This window comes from Ictalurus punctatus, chromosome 3 (assembly GCF_001660625.3).
Source record: "Ictalurus punctatus breed USDA103 chromosome 3, Coco_2.0, whole genome shotgun sequence".
NCBI lineage: Eukaryota > Metazoa > Chordata > Actinopteri > Siluriformes > Ictaluridae > Ictalurus > Ictalurus punctatus.
This window is the reverse complement of record NC_030418.2, coordinates 14440148-14461667: the sequence shown is the minus strand read 5'-3', so window position 1 is coordinate 14461667 and position 21520 is coordinate 14440148. Positions and strand designations below refer to the sequence as shown.

The following is a 21520-nucleotide window of genomic DNA, read 5'->3' as shown; positions in this document are numbered from 1 at the left end:
ATAAAGGAAATTTAGTAAGCTGAACAAACTGCATACTTTTTGAATACTCAAGAGATCTAATTATTGTCTCACCTTGCTGTCACAGTTGGCAGTAAGTAACTGGTCAGTTGCTTGTAAGAGTTTACAGGCACATGCAATGTTAATGGCGGTCTCCTGTTTGTCCCCTGTGAGCACCCATACTTTAATCCCTGCCTTCTGTAAAGCTTCAATGGTCTCTGGAACATCTTCCTGTAATCGATCCACTATACCTGTCGCCCCTGAAGACAGAAAGGTTTGTGATGGTGCCAGAAGTAAAAAAAAAATTATTTAAGAAATAACAGCCATTTCAATTACAAGTATAATCTTATACATTATATGGCCAAAAGTATGCAGACACCTGACCATTACATCTATATGAGCTTAGTGGACATTCCCATTCTAAAACCATGGGCATTAATTGGCCACCCCTATGTGGCTATAACAGCCTTTGCTCTTCTGGGAGGGCTTTCTACAAGATTTTGTCATGGGTCTGTGGGAATTTGTGCTCATTTAGTCAAAAGAGCATTTGTGAGTCATTGAGGCAGGTTACTCGAGTTCCTCCACACCAAATTCATCAAAGTTGTGTCTTTATGGAACTTGCTTTGTACACATGGGTACAGTCTCGCTGGAACAGGAAACTACTGCCGCAAAATTGAGAGCGTACACTTGTCTAAAATGTTTCTGCATGCCGTAGCATTAACATTAACCTTCAAAGGAACTCAAACCCAAACCTGAAAATCAGCCCCAGACCATTATCCCACCTCCACCAAACTTTAATGTTGGCATTATGCATTCTGGTAGGTAGCATTTTCCTGGCATCTGCCAAGCCCAAATGCATCCACCAGACTAGACTGCCTTATAGTGAAGTGTGATTCATCACTCCAGAGAACACGGTCCAGTGGTGGCATGCTTTACACCAATCTTAGGCTTGTGTGCTGCTGCTTGGCCATGGAAACCCGTTTCATGAAGTTCCTGACACACACTGCCTGTGCTGATGTTGCTCACAGAGAGTTTAAAATCTCTGTAATGAGTGATACAACAGAAGATAGGCGATTTTGACACACTATGCACTTCAACACTTGACAGCCCTGCTCTGTGAGTTTGTGTGGTCTACTGTATGGCAGTGGTACTCCATCCATCCTCCGTACCACTTATCCTACACAGGGTCATGTGGGAGCCTGGAGCCTATCACAGGGATCTCGGGGCATGGGGTGCCAATCCTTCACAGGGCACAATTTCACACCCTTTCACACAGACAATTCTGAAATCAGCCTACAACGCATGTTTTTGAACTGGGGAGGAAACGGGAGTACCCGGAGGAAATCCCAAACGCACAGGAAGAACATGTACACTCCACGCACACGGGGCGCACACAGAGTGGGATTTGAACCCCCAACTCCGGAGGTGTGAGGCAAACGTGCTAACCACTAAGCCACCACGCCCCCTAGTGGTACTACATGACCCAAAATTAAGAAACACTGAGTTAGACGCATAAAAAAAACAACAATTGCATCCTTTTTCTTCAGTTTTCCCTCCAAAGACATGTTCCAAAACAGAAGGCTAAGACAGCCTACATAATCTGGCACAAAGTTTTCATCTGAACAATACTGCTAGAGGTGGAGCTTTCTGTACTGGCAGGCAATTGACAGCTTGTGGGCAATAAGGTGGTATTTATAAAATATAACACAAAGTGTTGAAAATAACTGAGCCCATATTTAACCTTATTATTTACAGGTTTAGTAACGGAAAGACGAAAAAGAGGTTAAGAAAGTCCTTTTCAGCCTTTTTTTTTTTTTTTTTAATGAAATCACTTCAGTGCCTTACCTAATAATGTAAGGTTAGTTTCCAATCTCTGAGCGGATTCTAAAAGTAGTTCTTCCCTGTTTTCAATACTGGTTTCAGCAACAGTATGTTCAGTTAGCCATGCCTTATACTCCGCCTCCTGCAGGACCTGCCAATCGACAACAAACTTCCATATTACTGAGAACAGGAACAAAGAAAAGGGAATATATTCTCCAAAACCAGTTTTTAACACAATTAAAAGGTAAAATTTTTAGATCAATTGTGACTAAACACCAAACCGTGAATCTCAGTTCCCATTTTTTTTAAAGTGCTGGCCATTCAAAGTAGTGGAGAGGGGAAGTGAAAAAAGTAGAATACATACTCTTTTTGCAACACAGAGTGTTCGCAGGCCTTCCTTGGCATAGTCATCTAGGTGTTGCTGTGTTCGCTTCATGATCTCTCTAGAATTATCACCATTGTCTGGAAAACACACATCATTCAAACAGTGTCACAACAGCCCCAAGAGTACTGTATTAACATTATGTTAGCATTATAAAAAAGCCCATGCTGCAGTACTAAACAATGGTCTATAAGTTCTTTCAGTGAATGCAGACATTTTGCAATTAAGACTACTCTCTTCTCTGATAATCATGATGATCACTGATGACGGTAAATACAGTTGGCGTTGTCAAGCATTTGCTCAACTTCTTAGTAATAAACAACTTTGTTGTTGCCGCCATCTTGGCAACTCTCTTGAGCAGTCATGTCCAATTATAAAAGACCAATTGCCTATCAACTTGAATGAGGAGACACGTAAACCCAACACAGATAAATTGAGGTTTCAAACATGGATTTGAAATAATGTTTAATATCTAAAGAAATGGCATAAGTACATCCTTTGGGCACAATAACGTAAAGTTGTTTCTCCTAAAAAGTTGCGAAAAGGCTTGACACCAGCCTTCTTGACCATCATCAGTGATTCATCAGTATACATCATGATCAGTCCAGAGAATCAATCCCAAACCGCTGCTTTCACAAATACCTTCATGTAGCTAATCCACAATAACTCATATATTCTGTATATTATCTTAATTTTGGTAAGAGTAATAGATTAACATTTATTAGAAAGTTAAAGGATAACACTGGTGAAAAATCAGTAAGGACGGTCACAGAGATAGACAATTTATTTTATTTTTAATTTAACCATCTTTACCAAGTTCTTTTTATTGAAGGGTGGGAGTTCCTGTAATAGAGCTACCACATGGAGTGTAAAGCACTATACTGTACAATTCATGTTTCAATCAGTAACTAACAGCTAGTTCAGAAAGATTCTCAGTCAATGCTGATTACTGACTGGAGACACCCATAGACACTGGCACAGAAAGACTGATGGAATCACACACCTGATGTCCCAGCCAGTTCCATAATGACATTGTCAGCTCCTTTGGTGTAGAGTACCACCTGGCTGGTGAGTGGATGACGTACCACTACTGACATTCTCTTGCGGGCAGAGTGGAAGGGCAGTAGGTGAAGCAGCGGCACAGTGAGTGGCCCCGTGCCTGGCAGGGCAATCAGCAGCTGCTCCGGGGACCTGCCCAGCAGAGTGCAGCCATACGCCCTCGCAGCCTGTACCAGTGCAGCCTCATCTGGGCTCTCTGCCTCATATAGCAACTCCTCTTCTTTATCATCGTTATCTTCTTCTTTATCATCTTCATCGTAGTCTTGGTCGAGGACCTCTGTGTGGTGCTGCTGTTGAGGCGTGATGGCAGAGCTGGGTGATGGAGAGTGCGTAGGTATATGTGGAGGCGTAGAGTGACTGTGACGACTGAGAGAAAATAACTTCCTGGTGTTACCAGAAGGGCTGTCAGAGTTCTCAGTGGGGGACAGTGAAAAGCGAGGGCGACTCAGTTTCTGCAGCAGAGTCTTCATCTCCTCCAGAGAGCGTAAAGGAGTGTGAGCCACTGGTGTCTTCACCTAAGGCAATCACACAAGCACAACTGAAGTTCACAAGTCATATTATAAGTTATGTACACTAAATGGAATAACTAAAAACACTACCATTACTCAATCTCTGTAAATCTGTAAATGATACGGCTAAACCGTAGCTGTTGGCACAGGTAACACAAGAGGAAGTGATTTACCAGAGAATAATAGAGAAGGTGTACTGTGAAGTGTATTACGTGGTTCGTACCACATGACGTGGCTGACTGGGGGAGGAAACCACCACAGAGTTGCAGACAGCCAGGGCAAGGAAGAAGTCTAGGATGTGTGAGAGTTCTGCAGTATCATACTTAATAGAAGAGCACCGAGGAAATGAAAGCCCTTGCAGCTTTTCATGCAGCTTCACATCTGGAATCACTGCACACTCCTGAGAAAGATTTATATGAAATCATATTCAAATAGCAACACAATCAAACACACGTGAAAAAAAAAAAAGATGTGTTGCTTCTGTTTCAGTTTTCCAGTACTTACCATGGCGCTGCTAAAAGCCCCAGCTACGTGATGATGGAGTGTGCTATGTGGCGAGTGTGTGTCAGAAGCAGCAGTGAGGGTGTTGAGGGATAAGGAACTGCGGTTGCAGCTGAGAGACTTCCTGGAGCTAGAACGCAGTGCGAGTGTGCGCTCAGGTCGGCCAGCAACCTGCTCCTCATACTGCTCCATAGCTTGTGCTGGAAGACACACACAGAAAGCACACGTGCACGCACAGTTCAATTAAGATTCATTCTTCAGGGCCTAATTCACAATACAGACTACTGGACTCCCAGAGTTAATTTAATAGGAACACCCGTACCCCTGTTCATTCATGCAGTTATCTGAACAGCCAATCATGTTGCAGTGGTGCAGTGCAGAAAAAAATGCAGATAAGGGTCAAGAGCTTCAGCCTCGATGACTTTGTCCATTTTTGAGCATTTCAGAAACTGTTAATCTCCTAAGAGTTCAAACACAACTGTCTCTAGTGTTTACACATAATGGTGCCTGATTGGAAAAAGACCACATGTCCAGTTTTGGTTTGTAGCCACTGATTACTCTCCTTGGCTGACAAGACAGTTGTAGCCCATCTGCCTCATGGTTCATGATGTTGTGCTTGGAGATGATTTTCTGCTCACCGCGCCTGTAAGGAATAGATATTTGAGCTACTGTGGCCTTCTTGTCAGCTTAAAACAGTCTGGCCATTCTCTTTTGACCTCTCTCAACAACATGGCATTTCTGACTACTGAACTGCTGCTCACTGGATGTTTTTAACAGCATTCTGTGTGAACTCTACCTGCAGCCGTCTGTGAAAATCCCAGTTTATTGGTACATAGTAAAGTAGTATTTTTGTATGATAGAGGTACATTAAGTAAAAATTCCTAAAACTAGAGGTGGGTAGTAATGCTATATATTTACTTCCTTACGTTTACTTGAGTAACTTTTTGGGGGAAAAAACAAACTTTTAAGAGTAGGTTTAACTGGCCATTCCTCTGTTACTGTTAAATGTTAATAAATATATGTAGTTTTAATAATTTGTTTATATCACTTAAAATGAGGTCTCAAGTTTCACGACATGCTGCAATGGTCTGAATGCGGACACAACAACCGCTCACTTTTTTAGTGCCTCAGTCCTGATAGACAATGGGAAGATGGAAGCAGGAAGATGCGAGCGTATCCACGGAGGCAGGACACACACACACACACACACACACACACACACACATAAGCACACACGCGCACACACACAAACACACAAACACTCTCTCTCTACCCACACTTTCTCTTCTGTTCCACAGTCTGTTCATTTGTTCTCTGTTGTCTTGTTTAAATGCAGATGCTGACAAGTGTGTGTTGTTAACATGTGAAAATAAGGACAGTCATTTGAAAATGTTTGTTTTTTTAGAGGGGGTGTGAGATTTTGTGTTGAAAATGACAGGTTCTGTGTTACTGTACCATCACAAGATGCTGCATCTTGAACCCAGGTTTTAATGATAATGATAATGAGTCTTTATTGATCACATATACATATGCACAGTGAAGTTCTTCTCTTTGCATATCCCAGCATGTTAGGAAGCTAAGGGTCAGAGCGCAGGATCAACCATGATACAGCACCCCTGGAGCAGAGAGGCTTAAGGGCCTTGCTCAAGGGCCCAACAGTGGCAGCCTGGCAGTGCTGGGGCTTGAGCCCTTGACCTTCCGATCAGTAACCCAGAGCCTTAACCGCCAAGCCACCACCAATAATTAGACAATAATTAGACATAATAAATAATTAAATAATTATTGGTTGACTTGCACAGCATATTATATACAGAAAATACCTTTATGTAACATATACCTGACTCCCCGAGTTACATTTGTGGCACTTGTATTCAAAACATTTTTGAAGTTTTTGTCCACTTGACAATCTGACTTACATACAGTCAGGCATTTCCAAGCCACAGCTATTTCACTATGTGGTCCTGAACTCTTTTTTTTACTGCCAATGGGCATGCAGCATGGTTACTTTAATCCACAATGATACATCATTAGTTTCCATATAACTAATGATATATCTGTAAACATGACTGCATCACTTAACAGTTCCTCTTGTCACTATTAAACAGAAGTGTTGTGGTCTCAGTAATAGAACAACTACAGCAGCCCAGACCAAAGAGTGTTTTCCAATTTGGTAAAAGAAAGTTGACGTGCCCTAAATGTACAAATTTAAAATCAATAAAGCATATTCTAATGCAATTAAAATAGCATTTTTAAATGTTGGACAGCACCAGTACCACTCATTTGTAGTATAAACAAACCAATGAAGAAAAGTAGTTGAGGTAGTTTAACAAGCTCAGACAAAAGCACAGCCACATGGACACGTTTGTTGTCAAATCAGAATGGGATAACTGCAGGGCAAAACTCACCATGCTCATTATGAGGGTACTCTTTGCCGGCGACAGTGCACCGACGAAACAGCATGCGATTTTCTGTCAGGGTTCCTGTCTTATCTGAGAACAAGTACTGGATCTGTCCCAGGTCCTCAGTGATATTCAGTGCCCTGCACTGTATACCAGTATCCAGCCTGGCATCATATAGATCCAGATCATTCTGGATAAAATAGATCTGCCCTAATTTCACTACTTCTATAGACACGTACAGAGAAATGGGAATGAGAACCTGTAACACAGAGGCACAGAGAGATGAACATGGGAGTAGGTGGGAACCCGAGACTTCTGTTCAGTTGGATAAGCCTTGTTTCACACAGTATGAGGAGCGGATCAGACATGTAAGCAGAACAAAACTACACGGTGGACTTTTTCCAAACAAGGAATGCTAGTGTATTACATTGTGTTGATCATGATATTGTGAAATCTACTGGATTAAAAAAATAAAACACACACAATATTAATTTAAAGTGCACCTATTATGGTTTTTCAAACATGACCTTTCATGTAGTGTGTGTTAGAGCTGTTTGTGAAGGTTAAAAGTCTGCAAAGTTTCAAAAATCAAAGCACACGACAAACTGAGTTATTGACTCTCAAAACAAGGAACCGATTCTGAACAGCTGAAACGAGTCGTTAGTAATTCCAGACTTACTTCCTGTACTAACCTACGTAGGTTTGTAACAAAAAGCCCCGCCTCTAGTCTTCATTAGCTGCTCGCTAATGGGTAGGAGGTAATGCTGCAATTTAAATTATGAGCACATTAAAGTGTTTTTTGACCTTGGATGCATGTAAATCTATTGTATGAGACCTTTAAAACAAAATTAGGCATGTTTCAAAACCTAATAAGTGCGCTTTAAAGATGTTTATTAGACATTAATTTAATTATTGACCTTTTTAATTTATTCTGGTCAGGGCATGAGGTGGGAATACAGGGAACCATGCAAACACACACGCATACATTCTCTCTCTCTCTCTCTCACACACACACACACACACACACACACACACACATACTCATTCACACTTTGACACAATCTAGCAAATCCACCTACTAGAATGTATTTGGAAGTGGGAAGAAACTGGAGAACCCAGAGAAAACCACAAGGACATGGGGAAAACATGCAAAACTCCACAAAATCAGTGGTGTAAAAGACATTGATGTATAAACAAACAGAATTACTATGGATGGTTACTTGAAGCATCCATAATTCGAAGCACCACATTTCCTATAACCTGTGTGAAAACGGGGTAAGAAGCAGATGAAGACATGCGGACAGTGTGAACAGGTGAATAAGTGTTTGTGTATTGATACAAATTCACACCTGCAGAACAATGATCATGGTCCAGAACATGTAGAAGCCAGCAAGAGCTGGGTGTGTGCCATCTGAGATCATAAAGATCGGATCCTTCAGGCTGCTCAGCCACACACCATGGCCTAATTAACAGCAACATCAATCATTTTTTAACAAGATTTCAAGAAGTAGATTTCAAGAAGTAACATCACCTTGATATAATCTGTTGATGCAGAGTATGTATTAGATATGTGTGTGATTGTGTGTATGTGTGCTTGTTCTTACCCACAGCAGCAGTAATGCACAAGAGCAGTAGTAAGACTACACTCCAAATAATGTCTATGTTGAGTTTGCGCTCCAGATTACTTCGCTTATAGCGTGGGCCACTGTTATTCTGCATTGCTTTTGTTTCATGACCTACACACACACGCACACACACAAACAGTCAAACATTTTCAGCCATTTAAATAATCCATGTTTCCCATTGTACGTAAAGAAGTGTTTATGTCCTTGTCAGCATAATGAATTGTGTGTTTACTTCATGCGCTGTACCTGCATAGACCACAATGCCAATCACAGTCTCAGTGTTCCTCACTGTACAGCTCCTCAACAAGAGATTTTCACTATGTAATCCCACCCGTACTTTATCAGGGTGCTCCCTGAAAACACACGCACACAGTATTTGTAAAAGCTGCAGTATCGAACATTTTTTTGGTTAAAAATGACCAAAAATCAATTATTGAGCAAGTACGTAAAAATCAGTGTTCAAAACTGTCTCGCCACCTTACCCTGATTCGCAATGGTAAGCTTAAAATACTGATTTGTAATTTGAGCTGTCGGGTTGGATTTGGCGGGAAATTAGTCTTTGTGTGGTTGCATGAGGATGGGGGAGTGTTTGTAGCTTGTTCTTACAAGAATCGCTTAGAATTACATTTTAATCTGGATAGTTCTAAACGGAATGACTGTTGACAGAAACCTTGAACTGCGGAGAGCCTGCAGTCAAAAAGGGAAAGCGACAGAGCCCGTGCTAAAACGTGAATAAATATCAGCATGGCTTTCGATAGGTGGAGACAACTCTGAAGGGACTGAAGACTGATGCAGAGATGGCTTTTTTTTCTGCTGAACAGGTAAGACATTTCAGTGGCTCAATAGGTAGCTAGCTAATATTAGCGCACTTGCTCGCTTGATTCAGCTAGGTATCAAGTTTCCTATGTTGTTTGTTCGTTTTATTTTGTTGTGGTCAGTGTGGTAAATTGCACTTATTTTCTGCTAGCAATTCAACTCTACTCCAAGAAAACCGTATCCGCCACCACCTCCGATTACATGATTAGAAATCATTATTAGCACTAATTTTGTGAGTCTTTAGTAGTTTCATGTCATTTCTATATGATCTCAACTGTAATTACCTTAACCTGCTTTAATATACTCATGAAATGACAGGCTATAATTATTATTATTTTTTTAATTAAATCAAACGCCTAATCCAAACATTTTGAAAACTTTGTCTGCTGGCATCAGAGTGTATAAGAACATTTTATCTGTTGTGCTGATTATAAGACAGTGTGTACTACAGCCATTTTGACAGTCGGTATCTGATGATAACATAAACTGTTATTTTTCATTATGGCACGTAGCTATCAAAATAGTTGACCAGCGAATGGCATGTATTCACTGTATGAGGAAGTCACACCTAACTAGCAAGGCTCTAGATATCTTTCACATATGCAGACTGATGGTTTTTACTGCCCATCCTTGTAAAACTGGGCTTCTAATCCAACATGATCTTTGAAGAAAGCCTAGGTAAGATTAGGATGTTGTTAAAAGCAGCAAAAACAAATTTTGGTCAAAACCCAATTGTTTGTCTTTTCTTTTGGCCTTTTGGCAGAATTCAGTCACAGCAAAATCTGAAGGTTTTCCCCCAAACTCCACACTTCTCTAAAAATTTCAGTCGTTAAGCCTCACTCACATGTAGCCTCTAAAACGTCTCAGATCATCATTGGGGGTTTCACACTCAATGCGGCTGCTGAAGTTCTCTGGAGTAAATTCCGATCCCTGAGGCAGAAGCGCGTGCACACACACACACACACACACAGTTATTGTGCTTATATTTCTTTTGACATTTTGATAAAGTCATTACCATTAAAAAGGAGAAGCAAACACTAAGGGTGATGGCTCACTTGTTGTGGTAGGTCTTTGACCACCTGTCTCTGTTTTAGATTGGTTTCTCCGTCCAAGTTGGCAGTTTCGATGTGACACACTCCATTTGTGTCGGATGAGTGGAGCAGCACTAGGTCAGCGGGAATGATCTCATTACAGCACAAATGCACCACATCACCCACACACACATCAGCCCAGCGCCTCTCCACGTAGCACTGCTGTTTACTGCAACACAAAGAAATATTTAAAGCATGAGAAGTGGAAGTCAGAAATGTGTTTTTTTACGGCAACATACAACAACAAAAAAAAACCTTAAACATATTTGAATTCTAGAACACAAACATACATATCTGCACCACCCCATGTGTAATAGCTGCTTCAATAAACAAATCATCATTCATCCGTTCAACTTAAAACCCAGTCTCTAGTACACCGTCATCTGAAACCTAGCCATTATATTGGGACACACGATTCATCTTGAATGTGTGCCCTGCGATGGACTGGCACCCTGTCCAAGGTGTACCCCGCCTTGTGCCAGATGCTCACTGGGATAGGCTCCAGGTTCCCCCGTGACCCTGAAAAGGTAAGCGGTTGAAGGTGGATGGATGGATAGTTCATCATCAAGAAGTGTGACTACTGGACTTTTGCCAGTTTGGTATTCTGAAGCACATTCTGAAGGTGTGTCAACATCATGCCAAGAAGAAAGGACATCAGCCATGACCTCAGAGAAGCAATTGCTGCTGCTCTTTAATCTGGGAAGGGTTATAAGGCCATCTCCAAACAATTTGAAATTCATTGGATTGTTTAGAAATGGACAGCCTTCAAGACAGTTGGCAATCTTCCCAGGAGTGGGCATCTCAGTAAATTGCTGTCATGTGACCTACAGGCCTCTGCAAGCACATGAAATGAAATGTTCATGACAGCAGAATAAGAAAAAAACTGAACATGAAGGCTTTCATGGAAAGGTAACTAGGAAAAATTCCCCGTTCTCCAAAAAGAACATGGCACAAGACACTACAAAAGTTCTGGAATAATATCCTTCAGACTGATGGGACTGTGCACAGCACCGTGTTTGGAGAAAAACAAACACAGTGCATCACCACAAACACCCCATACCAACTGTCGAGCATGGTGGTGGACAAGTGATATTTTGGGTTTGTTTTGCAGTCACAAGACCTGGGAAACTTGCAGCCATTTAGACAGCGATGTACTTTATTCCAGAATATTCTTGAGACCAATGTGTCTCAAGCTTAAGCTGGGGTGAAATTGGGTCATGTAACAGAACAGTGATCCCAAGCACACCAGGAAATTGACTTCTGAATGGCTACAGAAGACAAAAATGAAGGTGTTAGGCCCTGAAAACTAAAAACATAGAATTGAAGGAGGGACATTTTCTTTTTCCCCATGAGTGCATGTATACTAATTATGTATAAACATACAGCCGACTTTAATGTTTAATTTAGTAACTGTGATTGAAATGCATTCTACCCTTTTGTTTATACATCAGGTTTTTGTGTTGGGAGAAGGACATGTACACACTGTGACTGTGTGATTATTGGTGTACCAGTATAGAATGCTGCATTGTATTCTCAGAGGCAAAAACACAAACACAAAACAGGGCCTGACTCAGGTTTAGTGCACCTGTACCTTGGATATCTGCACACAAAAAAAAAACATGTCAGTGCTATAAAGACTATGTTGTGGATTAACCATTAACTAAAATCTCACTTATCATGATTATAGGACTCCTGAAATGTGGCCTTAAACAATAACACATCATATTCAAAAGTTCCACATGTGAAAATTGTACACTAAATTGTTTCACTGTATTTAATCTGAAATGGCCAGCATCAAAAGGATATGAGCACATCACTAGGCCAAGACTAACAACAGAAAGCCATAAATTACAGCTCAATTATTTACACCTTTAACTTGGGCAGGAAAATAGCTTTCAGGGTTTCTTACATACGTGTGCAATCCTTATCAATAAATAACAGCTTTAAGAGACTGCATTTAGTAGAAAATAATTAAAAGAATTAAAACAAGCCCAACTGAGAAAAACATCAAGGTTTTAAACCAGAAACATACGAGAATAACTGAATAATGTAACACTGTGAAAGTGAAAATTAAAAAATAAAGTAAACAGAAATAATATGAACAAAGCATAATTTCATTTTGCTCATTTATGTAGATCGACCGGACACTAACGGCACTGAAGGTGCATAAGCTCAAATAAGTTGTATAGTTAGTCAAAGATGGCTTTTCCTATCTTTGGATTAGCATCCAGTTTGTCTGCACGTTTGTTCACCTGTTATACAATTTACATGGCAGGTTGTTGGCCTGCCGGTCAGATATTCTTCTTCGCTGATCCTCCCATAGGTCCTTTATTGCCGTGATTGACATTACCAGAAAAATAGGTATTACTCCAATCTCGGGCTGAAACGCGTTCACGATAGGCACGAAATTTAACGAAGCCAGAAAAATAAAATAGATGTTGGCAAAGCGGTGAAGCTGTTCAAACAGGTTTTTGGGGATAAAGGAGAGGAAAGTGTACTTTGTGGTCCTTATCTTATTCCCGCAGTATGTCTGGTGCCGACCCTCAGCTTTTTCAATCCAGCTTGGGACCACCAACCTCCTCTTCTTAGCCTTTGCGTATCTTGGCATGTTAAATTCCAGACAGAAAAGTCCAGGCATATAAGCTCTGGACATTTAGTTATTATTAATAAATTTGAACCATTTCCCCCCAGCTTTTGATCAGTTCCAATTTAAGCTCCAACGCTTGCACTGCGGTACTCAGTTCTTCCTAAGAGAGCATGTGTGTGATGTATATATCTGCCACACCTAATGATAAGACTAAAATACACAAATTGAGGGGCCATAAACCAGCCCGCATAGAGACATGTTTTCAATAACTGATAAACGGGAAACTCATTGTAGTATGCAACCTGCTGGTTGCTAAGAGGTCCACAGCTATGAGAGCTACTAACTGTATATCAGAAGTGAGACATATAAAAGAACAGGGTGATCACTGTGCAAAAATAATATCAGTAATTTAACAGTTAAAACGTACAATTATATCAATTAATACAATAATGGCAGTTAATATGACATTTTATTGAAAAGGGGATAGTATATTTTGTATAAATCCAGCATATTAATTACATTAATACTCAATAATTTTCAGTAACTCCAGTAATTAATTTATTCTGGTCAGGGTCACTGTGGACCTGAAGCCATTCCCAAGAACACAGGGTGTGAGATGGGAATTCAGCCTGGATAGGATGCCAGTCCATCGCAGGGTACAATGCACACAGACATTCACACACTCATTTACACTTGAGGCTAATTTATCTTAGCCAATCCACCTATTGGCATTTAGAGATGGGAGAAAGCCAGAGAACCTGGAGTAAACACAAAATGCACAGAAACTCCATGCAGACAATAACCCAAGCTCACAGCCATGACACTCTGTACATGATACTCAAGATTTTTAATTTTGAGTATATTGGCTTAAAATGAAGTCTTGTCTAGTGTCTAAAAGTGTTGCTAGAGGCTTGCACTTGATTGAAGGTCTCAACCTACCTCTCAAAACTTTGTGTGCTGTACTGGTAGGACCCAAGTGTCTACATGGTGGGTGAACCCTAAGAAATAGACTATGGAAACAGTTTACAAACTCCCCTAAAGCAGAGAAATAATGTGCTGTGTATGGACATACACTGATCAGCCATAACATTAAAACCACTCACAGGTAACATGAATAACATTGATTATCTCATTACACTAGCACCTGGCAAGGGGTGGGTTATATTAGGCAACAAGTCAACAGTCAGTTCTCAAAGTTGATGTGTTGGATGCAGGAAAAATGGGCAAGCGTAAGGATCTGAGTGACTCTGACAAGGGCCAAATTGTGATGGCTGGACAACTGGGTCAGAGCATCTCCAAAACCACAGGTTTTGTGGGGTGTTCCCGGTATGCAGTGGTTAGTACCTACCAAAATTGGTCCAAGGAAGGACAACTGGTGAACCACAGACAGGGCCATGGGTACCCAAGGCTCACTGAGACATATGGGGAGTGAAGGCTAGCCCGTCTGGTCTGATACCCACAGAAAAGCTACTGTAGCACAAACTGCTGGCTATGATAGACAGGTAAGAGGCTGTGTACCCGCAGACCAGTCAGAGTGCCTATGCTGACCCCTGTCCACCACAGAAAGCACCTACAATGGGCACATGAGAACACGAAGCATTGGAAGAAGGTAGCCTGGTCTGATGAATCATGTTTTCTTTTACATCATCATGTGGACGGCCGGGTGCGTGTGTCGCTTATCTGGGGAAGACATGGCACTAGGATGTACTATATGAAGAAGGCAAACTGGCAGAGGTGGTGTGATGCTCTGGGAAATGTTCTGCTGGGAAACCTTGGGTCCTGGCATTCATGTGGCTGTTACTTTGACACGTACCACCTACCTAAGCATTGTTGCAGACCAAGTACACCCCTTCATGGCAACGGTATTCCCGAATGGCAGTATCCTCTTTCAGCAGGATAATGCACCCTGTCACACTGCAAAAATTGTTCAAGAATGGTTTGAGGAACATGACAAGGAGCAGGATGTGCTGGACAAACAAGTCCGATCCATGGAGGCACCACCTCGCAACTTACAGGAATTAAAGGATCTGTTGCTAATGTCTTGGTGCAAGATACCACAGCACACCTTCAAAGGTCTTGTGGAGTCCATGCTTTGACGAGTCAGAGCTGTTTTGGCGGCACAAGGGGGACCTACACAATATTAGGCAGGTGTTTTTACTGATAATGCTGAGCTGTGTATTTGACTACAATGTCTGATGCCATGACTGGAAAAAAAAGGATTTTGTACAAAATGCTCTAAAAGATTCAGAGGCGATTTGGAATGAGCATATCAATTACCCTATCTGTAACACAATGACGTTTAATGGCGCTACTACGGGAAATCTGACTATATATGTGTGAAAGCCTGACTGAAGCTATTCTCATTCAAAGAAAGTGCAGCCTGTCACATGCAATTATGGCACAGGCCATACACTGAATCTAATAGGGCATATAGTGTGGCACAGCTAGGCAAAGTACCCATAATCCTCCAAATTATCACTATTTCCACTGCCACAAGGGCCATGCTATACCCAATGCTCATGTTGAATTTGGTTATCTTTCTTTACCAAATAGATTATACTGCCATAGATATTAGAAGCATTAGATTATGTACTCATGTCAAATAAATTGCAGATGATAACATTTGTAATTTCCTTTAAAGAAAATCAAAGGGAGACAATATCATAAATTTATAAATTTTTATTTTCATTTATATACCCACATACTGACCCACTGTACACGTGTGTGAGATTGTTGTTTATCCTCTGGTCATAGCAGTAGCGCCTGTAGTCTTCTATGGCATCTTTGAAGGCGATGACAGTGAGCACGACAATGAGAGGGATCATGGTAATCTCCTTCTGAAAGGCCTCCACCACTGGAACCCAGTTCAGCAACACCAGGAACAGGAAGTACAGGTTTGCCGCTCTGTAAAAAAATTAATAAAAAATAAATTAAAAATTCACTTGGATTAAAGTCTGGGCTTTGACTTCATACAGTGATTCTTACTCATTTTTCATATACCAACTGACTCACTGTGAATTGTCTTTTTTCAGCAATTTCCAGATCAAGCCACAGATTTTCAATTGGATTTAAGTCTGGGCTTTGACTTTGGCCATTTCAAAACACAAACCTTCTTTTTTCAAACCATTCTTTGTAGTTTTTTCCCTTTTGGAACATGCATTTTTGAACATATACTAAATGCCAATGTCTGGCTGACTGGAACAGGTTCTCCAACAATTTGGCTCCAGCCATGCTGCCTGTGATGGCAACAAGCTTTCGAGTACTTCCGGCTAAAAAGCAACCCTAGAGCCTGATGCTACCACCACTGTGCTAAATCACAGGAATTGTGTTACCTGTTATTGGTGCTTGGCTGTATTTGGTTGCACAAAATATGCGTGGATTTATGCTTGTATATTTAGACCAAATGGCTCAAGTTTAGTCTCATCAGACTACAAAATATTTGTCCCAAATCTCTCAGATTTGCTGGCCTTTCTCAGAAGTGGCTTCCTTCTTGCCACTCTTTCATAGAGGGTGGCTCTGTGATGAGCTGATTATATTAAGTTTTGCACAGGTTATCCTATTTCAGCTAGTGAGCTCTGTAATCCCTTCATGGTTGTAGTTGACTCTTGGACGTTTCTCTGACAAGTGCCCTTCTTGTCTGATCTTGGTAGTATCTGGGTTGTGCCACACATTTTCCACTTTATTATGTCAGAGATATTTATTATTTATGTAATGTGAGCTCTCACTAATTAAAAACGAGTCCTAATTCAGATTACTAAAACAAAGAGAATGAATACTAATTTGATGTTGCAAGGCAGCAAAAAGAGAATTAATCACCGGAGGATGAACACTTTCTGGATGTGCTGATGTACTCAAACAGCAACCATTCCGCTGTGACTAAAGGACCTCTCTACTTTCCTACTGTGTTATAACCTTAACGTGATTCTACGTTAGCTCCAACATTTGTGTCTGTCCAGCTGTGACATCAGAAGCCTATCTGATTAAAAGTAATCATGGAAAACATAGCTTTGTTTCAAATGAGAAATGTTTACAGCTCCAATCCCTACAGTCCATACATGCAAATTAGGGTAAGGATAAAAATGACTGACTATAAATCATTATCATGAAAACCTTTACATAACTACCTACAGTAAGTTTCAATAAGGCCACCTACTCAGTCTATAGCAGCTTGGTCTGTCCAGACACTGAGGTGATAAATATTGTTTACAAGGCAGATACAGTGAGGGAAAAAAGTATTTGATCCCCTGCTGATTTTGTATGTTTGCCCACTGACAAAGAAATGATCATTCTATAATTTTAATGGTAGTTGTATTTGAACAGTGAGAGAAAGAATAACAACAAAAAAATCCAGAAAAACGCATATCAAAAATGTTATAAATTGATTTGCATTTTAATGAGGGAAATAAGTATTTGACCCCCTCTGCAAAACATGACTTAGTACTTGGTTTAAAAACCCTTGTTGGCAATCACAGAGGTCAGACGTTTCTTGTAGTTGGCCACCAGGTTTGCACACATCTCAGGAGGGATTTTGTCCCACTCCTCTTTGCAGATCTTCTCCAAATCATTAAGGTTTCGAGGCTGACGTTTGGCAACTCGAACCTTCGGCTCCCTCCACAGATTTTCTATGGGATTAAGGTCTGGAGACTGCCTAGGTCACTCCAGGACCTTAATGTGCTTCTTCTTGAGCCACTCCTTTGTTGCCTTGGCCGTGTGTTTTGGGTCATTGTCATGCTGGAATACCCATCCACAACCCATTTTCAATGCCCTGTCTGAGGGAAGGAGGTTTTCACCCAAGATTTGACGGTACATGGCCCCGTCCATCGTCCCTTTGATGCGGTGAAGTTGTCCTGTCCCCTTAGCAGAAAAACACCCCCAAAGCATAATGTTTCCGCCTCCATGTTTGACGGTGAGGATGGTGTTCCAGGGGTCATAGGCAGCATTCCTCCTCCTCCAAACACGGCGAGTTGAGTTGATGCCAAAGAGCTCCATTTTGGTCTCATCTGACCACAACACTTTCACCCAGTTGTCCTCTGAATCATTCAGATGTTCATTGGCAAACTTCAGACGGGCATGTATATGTGCTTTCTTGAGCAGGGGGACCTTGCGCGCGCTGCAGGATTTCAGTCCTTCACGGCGTAGTGTGTTACCAATTGTTTTCTTGGTGACTATGGTCCCAGCTGCCTTGAGATCATTGACAAGATCCTCCCGTGTAGTTCTGGGCTGATTCCTCACTGTTCTCATGATCACTGCAACTCCACGAGGTGAGATCTTGCATGGAGCCCCAGGCCGAGGGAGATTGACAGTTCTTTTGTGCTTCTTCCATTTGCGAATAATCGCACCAACTGTTGTCCCCTTCTCACCAAGCTGCTTGGCAATGGTCTTGTAGCCCATTCCAGACTTGTGTAGGTCTACAATCTTGTCCCTGACATCCTTGGAGAGCTCTTTGGTCTTGGCCATGGTGGAGAGTTTGGAATCTGATTGACTGATTGCTTCTGTGGACAGGTGTCTTTTATACAGGTAACAAACTGATATTAGGAGCACTCCCTTTAAGAGTGTGCTCCTAATCTCAGCTCGTTACCTGTATAAAAGGCACCTGGGAGCCAAAAATCTTTCTGATTGAGAGGGGGTCAAATACTTTTTTCCCTCATTAAAATGCAAATTAATTTATAAAATTTTTGACATGCGTTTTTATGGATTTTTTTGTTGTTATTCTGTCTCTCACTGTTCAAATACAACTACCATTAAAATTATAGACTGATCATTTCTTTGTCAGTGGGCAAACGTACAAAATCAGCAGGGGATCAAATACTTTTTTCCCTCACTGTATATCTGGGCTATGGACACATCACTTGCTACAGCTTTGTTAATTCTTTATTCATTACCCATAAGGGTAGGATTTACATCGGGTAGGATTTACAAGGCCGCATTTACACTACATGGTTCAAGTGACCCAATTCCGATTTCTTTAGTTGACTGGAAGTTACCCTGGATTCCTTTGCGAGCTTGGGGACTATTACATGTCTTGCTCTTGGAGTGATCTTTGTTGGTTGACCACTCCTGGGGAGCGTAATAGTGTTGAATTTCCTCCATTTGTACACAATCTGTCTGACTGTGGATTGGTGGAGCTCAAACTCAGCCTGATGAGCATCAATAACTGTTTTTTCTGAGGTCCTCAGAAATCTCCATTGTTTCTGATACACTTCCACAAATATTTTGTGAAGATCAGTCTTTGACAGATCACCGTTCTTTAAATAAAACAGGGTGCTCAGACAAACCTGACTGTCATCCCATGGATTGAAAACACCTGGCTCAAATTTCACCTTCTAATTGCCTGCTAATCCTAGAGGTTCACATACTTTTTCCACTCACAGAGTGTAATATTAGATGATTTTCCTTAATAAATAAATTATCAAGTATAATATTCTTGTCTCATTTGTTTAATTGGGTTCTCTTTGTCTACTTTTAGGTCATATATATTCAGAAATATAGAAAATTCTAAAGGGTTCACAAACTTTCAAGCACCACTATATATTGTACCTATAGCCAGTCCCAGTTTGACAATTACACTCTGGTTCAAATATACACTGAGTTGACAAATTTGGAAGTGAGCTAATACACCAACATTACAACATTTCACACGATTGACATGACTAAGGAAGAAGAGCGTTTCAAGCTTTTAGAATGTCAAGTGTTTTAACCTCTCTCTTTCATGAATCTAAGCTTGACCCACCTATTTTCAATAATACTGATTTCTCGAGGAGTGGCTTCATGTGATCAATTACAGTACATGAAACATAATTCAAATCTGACAAACCCACATTACCCACTCAAGTCCTTAGAACAACCATGTGAGTCAAGCTACTAGTTTCAAGTGCTCAAACCTTACCTTACAACGACTTATTTTTCACTATTCTTTTTCAAATTCTTTTTTTAAGTGCCCTTTGTTAAACAGTAAAGGATGTGGAGAGGTGCGTTGGACCATGCTCACTTTAGCACACAAGCTATGTGAATTTTCTAAGCTTAGGTACCAACCACATAAGGCAGAATATGTGTAAATCATTTGTAAACATGCATCAGAAAAGTATAGTCGCTTTTCATGGTTTGCTGTGCCGCATTTGTTGTAAGGGTTTGAGGGATGAATCCTTACTATGATAGTGAAAGCTTAAAGTTATTACATTTCATACTCATGGGATTTCACACTTATTCAGAATTTATTGTTTAACACTAGGACAACTTAGACACAGCATCTGTTAGAAAAAGTTCAGTACAACACAACCATCATGCTTTTTCAGCTATCTTGTTTTGTTGGCTTGTTGAATGAGAGATACGGTATATGATGAAAAACATGTCACAACACTAAATGTAGTTTTTTCTCTATTCCAATTTTTTTCCTTTTCTGCAACATTTCACTTACTGACAAAGAATTTACCTGCTAAACTCTAATAAAAGTACGCATGTGAAATATAATACATAATTGTTGCTTCCATTTCCTACATTTAAAAACACTAACATAAAACCTTTCAGATAGAGGATAGAGACCTGCTCAACATGAACTCTTTCAATTTAAGTCTATGCCATTCAGTTTGTGCACAGAGGACTATGAGCATGAATTTGGCTGACCTTAAATGCAAATTCTGCAGCTTGTCCTTGGATGATTGCTTCTGTCTTTTGACATTCTGAAGATATATGCTGTATTATGTTTTCCTGGCATTAAAGCGCCTGTTCTACAGCCACAAATGGTGCATAGAACATTCTATAACCAGTCTGTACAGGATATTGTGAAGTTGTTTGTGATAGCTGCGGCAAAAAATGCTTGATTTTGCTGTGGCATTTTTCTGAATTTGCGATGCAATTTGCGGATTTTTTTTTGTGTTTATTGTTTTTGCGGAAAACTACTTGAGTTGGAGAAATTGCAATTGTATGCAGTGATGTTTATTGGTAAATGAGACCTTATAGCTGTCCTCATGTTTAACGCACATGAATTGAAGAGGGCTTTGGCTGAATGCATGTTGTGATGATGCTACATGATGCTTCTTGGCTCAAATCTGTGGAAAATCTGCGGTAATTTTTAAATATTGCAAGCTCCTCTGAATATTGAGGAGTTTGCTTGATTTTGCATTAATTTCTATGATCGCAAAATCATGAAATGCTGGAGGGACTGTATTACAGAACATAGCAGATGTATGCCGCACATTGCACAAATCAATAAAGTCCTACTCAGCCAACTGTTGGAATGATCCATATTAAATGGCTTCTTCTTAAGGTCTACATCACAGCAGTGATATACCGTAATTTCCGGACTATAAGTCGCGACTTTTTTCACACGCTTTGAACACTGCGGCTTAAACAATGATGCGGCTAATTTATGGATTTTTACAGGCTAACGAGCTTCATGCCGCCAAAACACTTAGCCTCGTCACATCAGACCAATGAAATTACCGAACAGGTCACAGTGGACCAATGAAACTGTTCGAATTAAATCAAACGCACTCACACTAAATTCTTCAGATCAGATCACACCCCCTCATCATGGAAAACACACAAAGAAATGCATATGATGCAACTTTCAAGTTAAAGGCGATCGATCTGGCTGTCAAAGAAGGAAATAGCATGCGAAGAGCAACTTTTGCTCAAGTCTGCCAGTGGATCCTAACAGCGTGGAGCAGTGTCAAAAAATCTACAATCACCAACGGGTTTCGAAAGGCTGGACTGCTGCGTGATGAAGAGGACAGA

General features: G+C 40.7%; 1 protein-coding gene across 6 annotated transcripts in view; it reads right to left on the bottom strand.

The window, feature by feature from the left end:
- atp10d (ATPase phospholipid transporting 10D) overlaps window positions 1–21520 on the bottom strand; it is a 48152-nt gene that overhangs the window by 17108 nt on the left and 9524 nt on the right. For 5 of the 6 annotated variants that reach the window (XM_017464194.3, XM_017464198.3, XM_053679629.1 and 2 more), the window contains exons 3-15: window positions 15497–15691; window positions 10165–10369; window positions 9954–10039; window positions 8540–8646; window positions 8273–8404; window positions 8018–8130; window positions 6675–6927; window positions 4273–4469; window positions 3992–4168; window positions 3204–3774; window positions 2183–2280; window positions 1843–1969; window positions 73–257 (exon numbers count right to left, since the gene is read on the bottom strand). In XM_017464194.3, the coding sequence (XP_017319683.1) occupies window positions 73–257; window positions 1843–1969; window positions 2183–2280; window positions 3204–3774; window positions 3992–4168; window positions 4273–4469; window positions 6675–6927; window positions 8018–8130; window positions 8273–8404; window positions 8540–8646; window positions 9954–10039; window positions 10165–10369; window positions 15497–15691 (2446 nt within the window). Of the gene's footprint in view, window positions 1–72; window positions 258–1842; window positions 1970–2182; window positions 2281–3203; window positions 3775–3991; window positions 4169–4272; window positions 4470–6674; window positions 6928–8017; window positions 8131–8272; window positions 8405–8539; window positions 8647–9953; window positions 10040–10164; window positions 10370–12452; window positions 13041–15496; window positions 15692–21520 lie in introns of those variants that run through there. The other variant, XM_017464195.3, reaches the window with a different exon arrangement.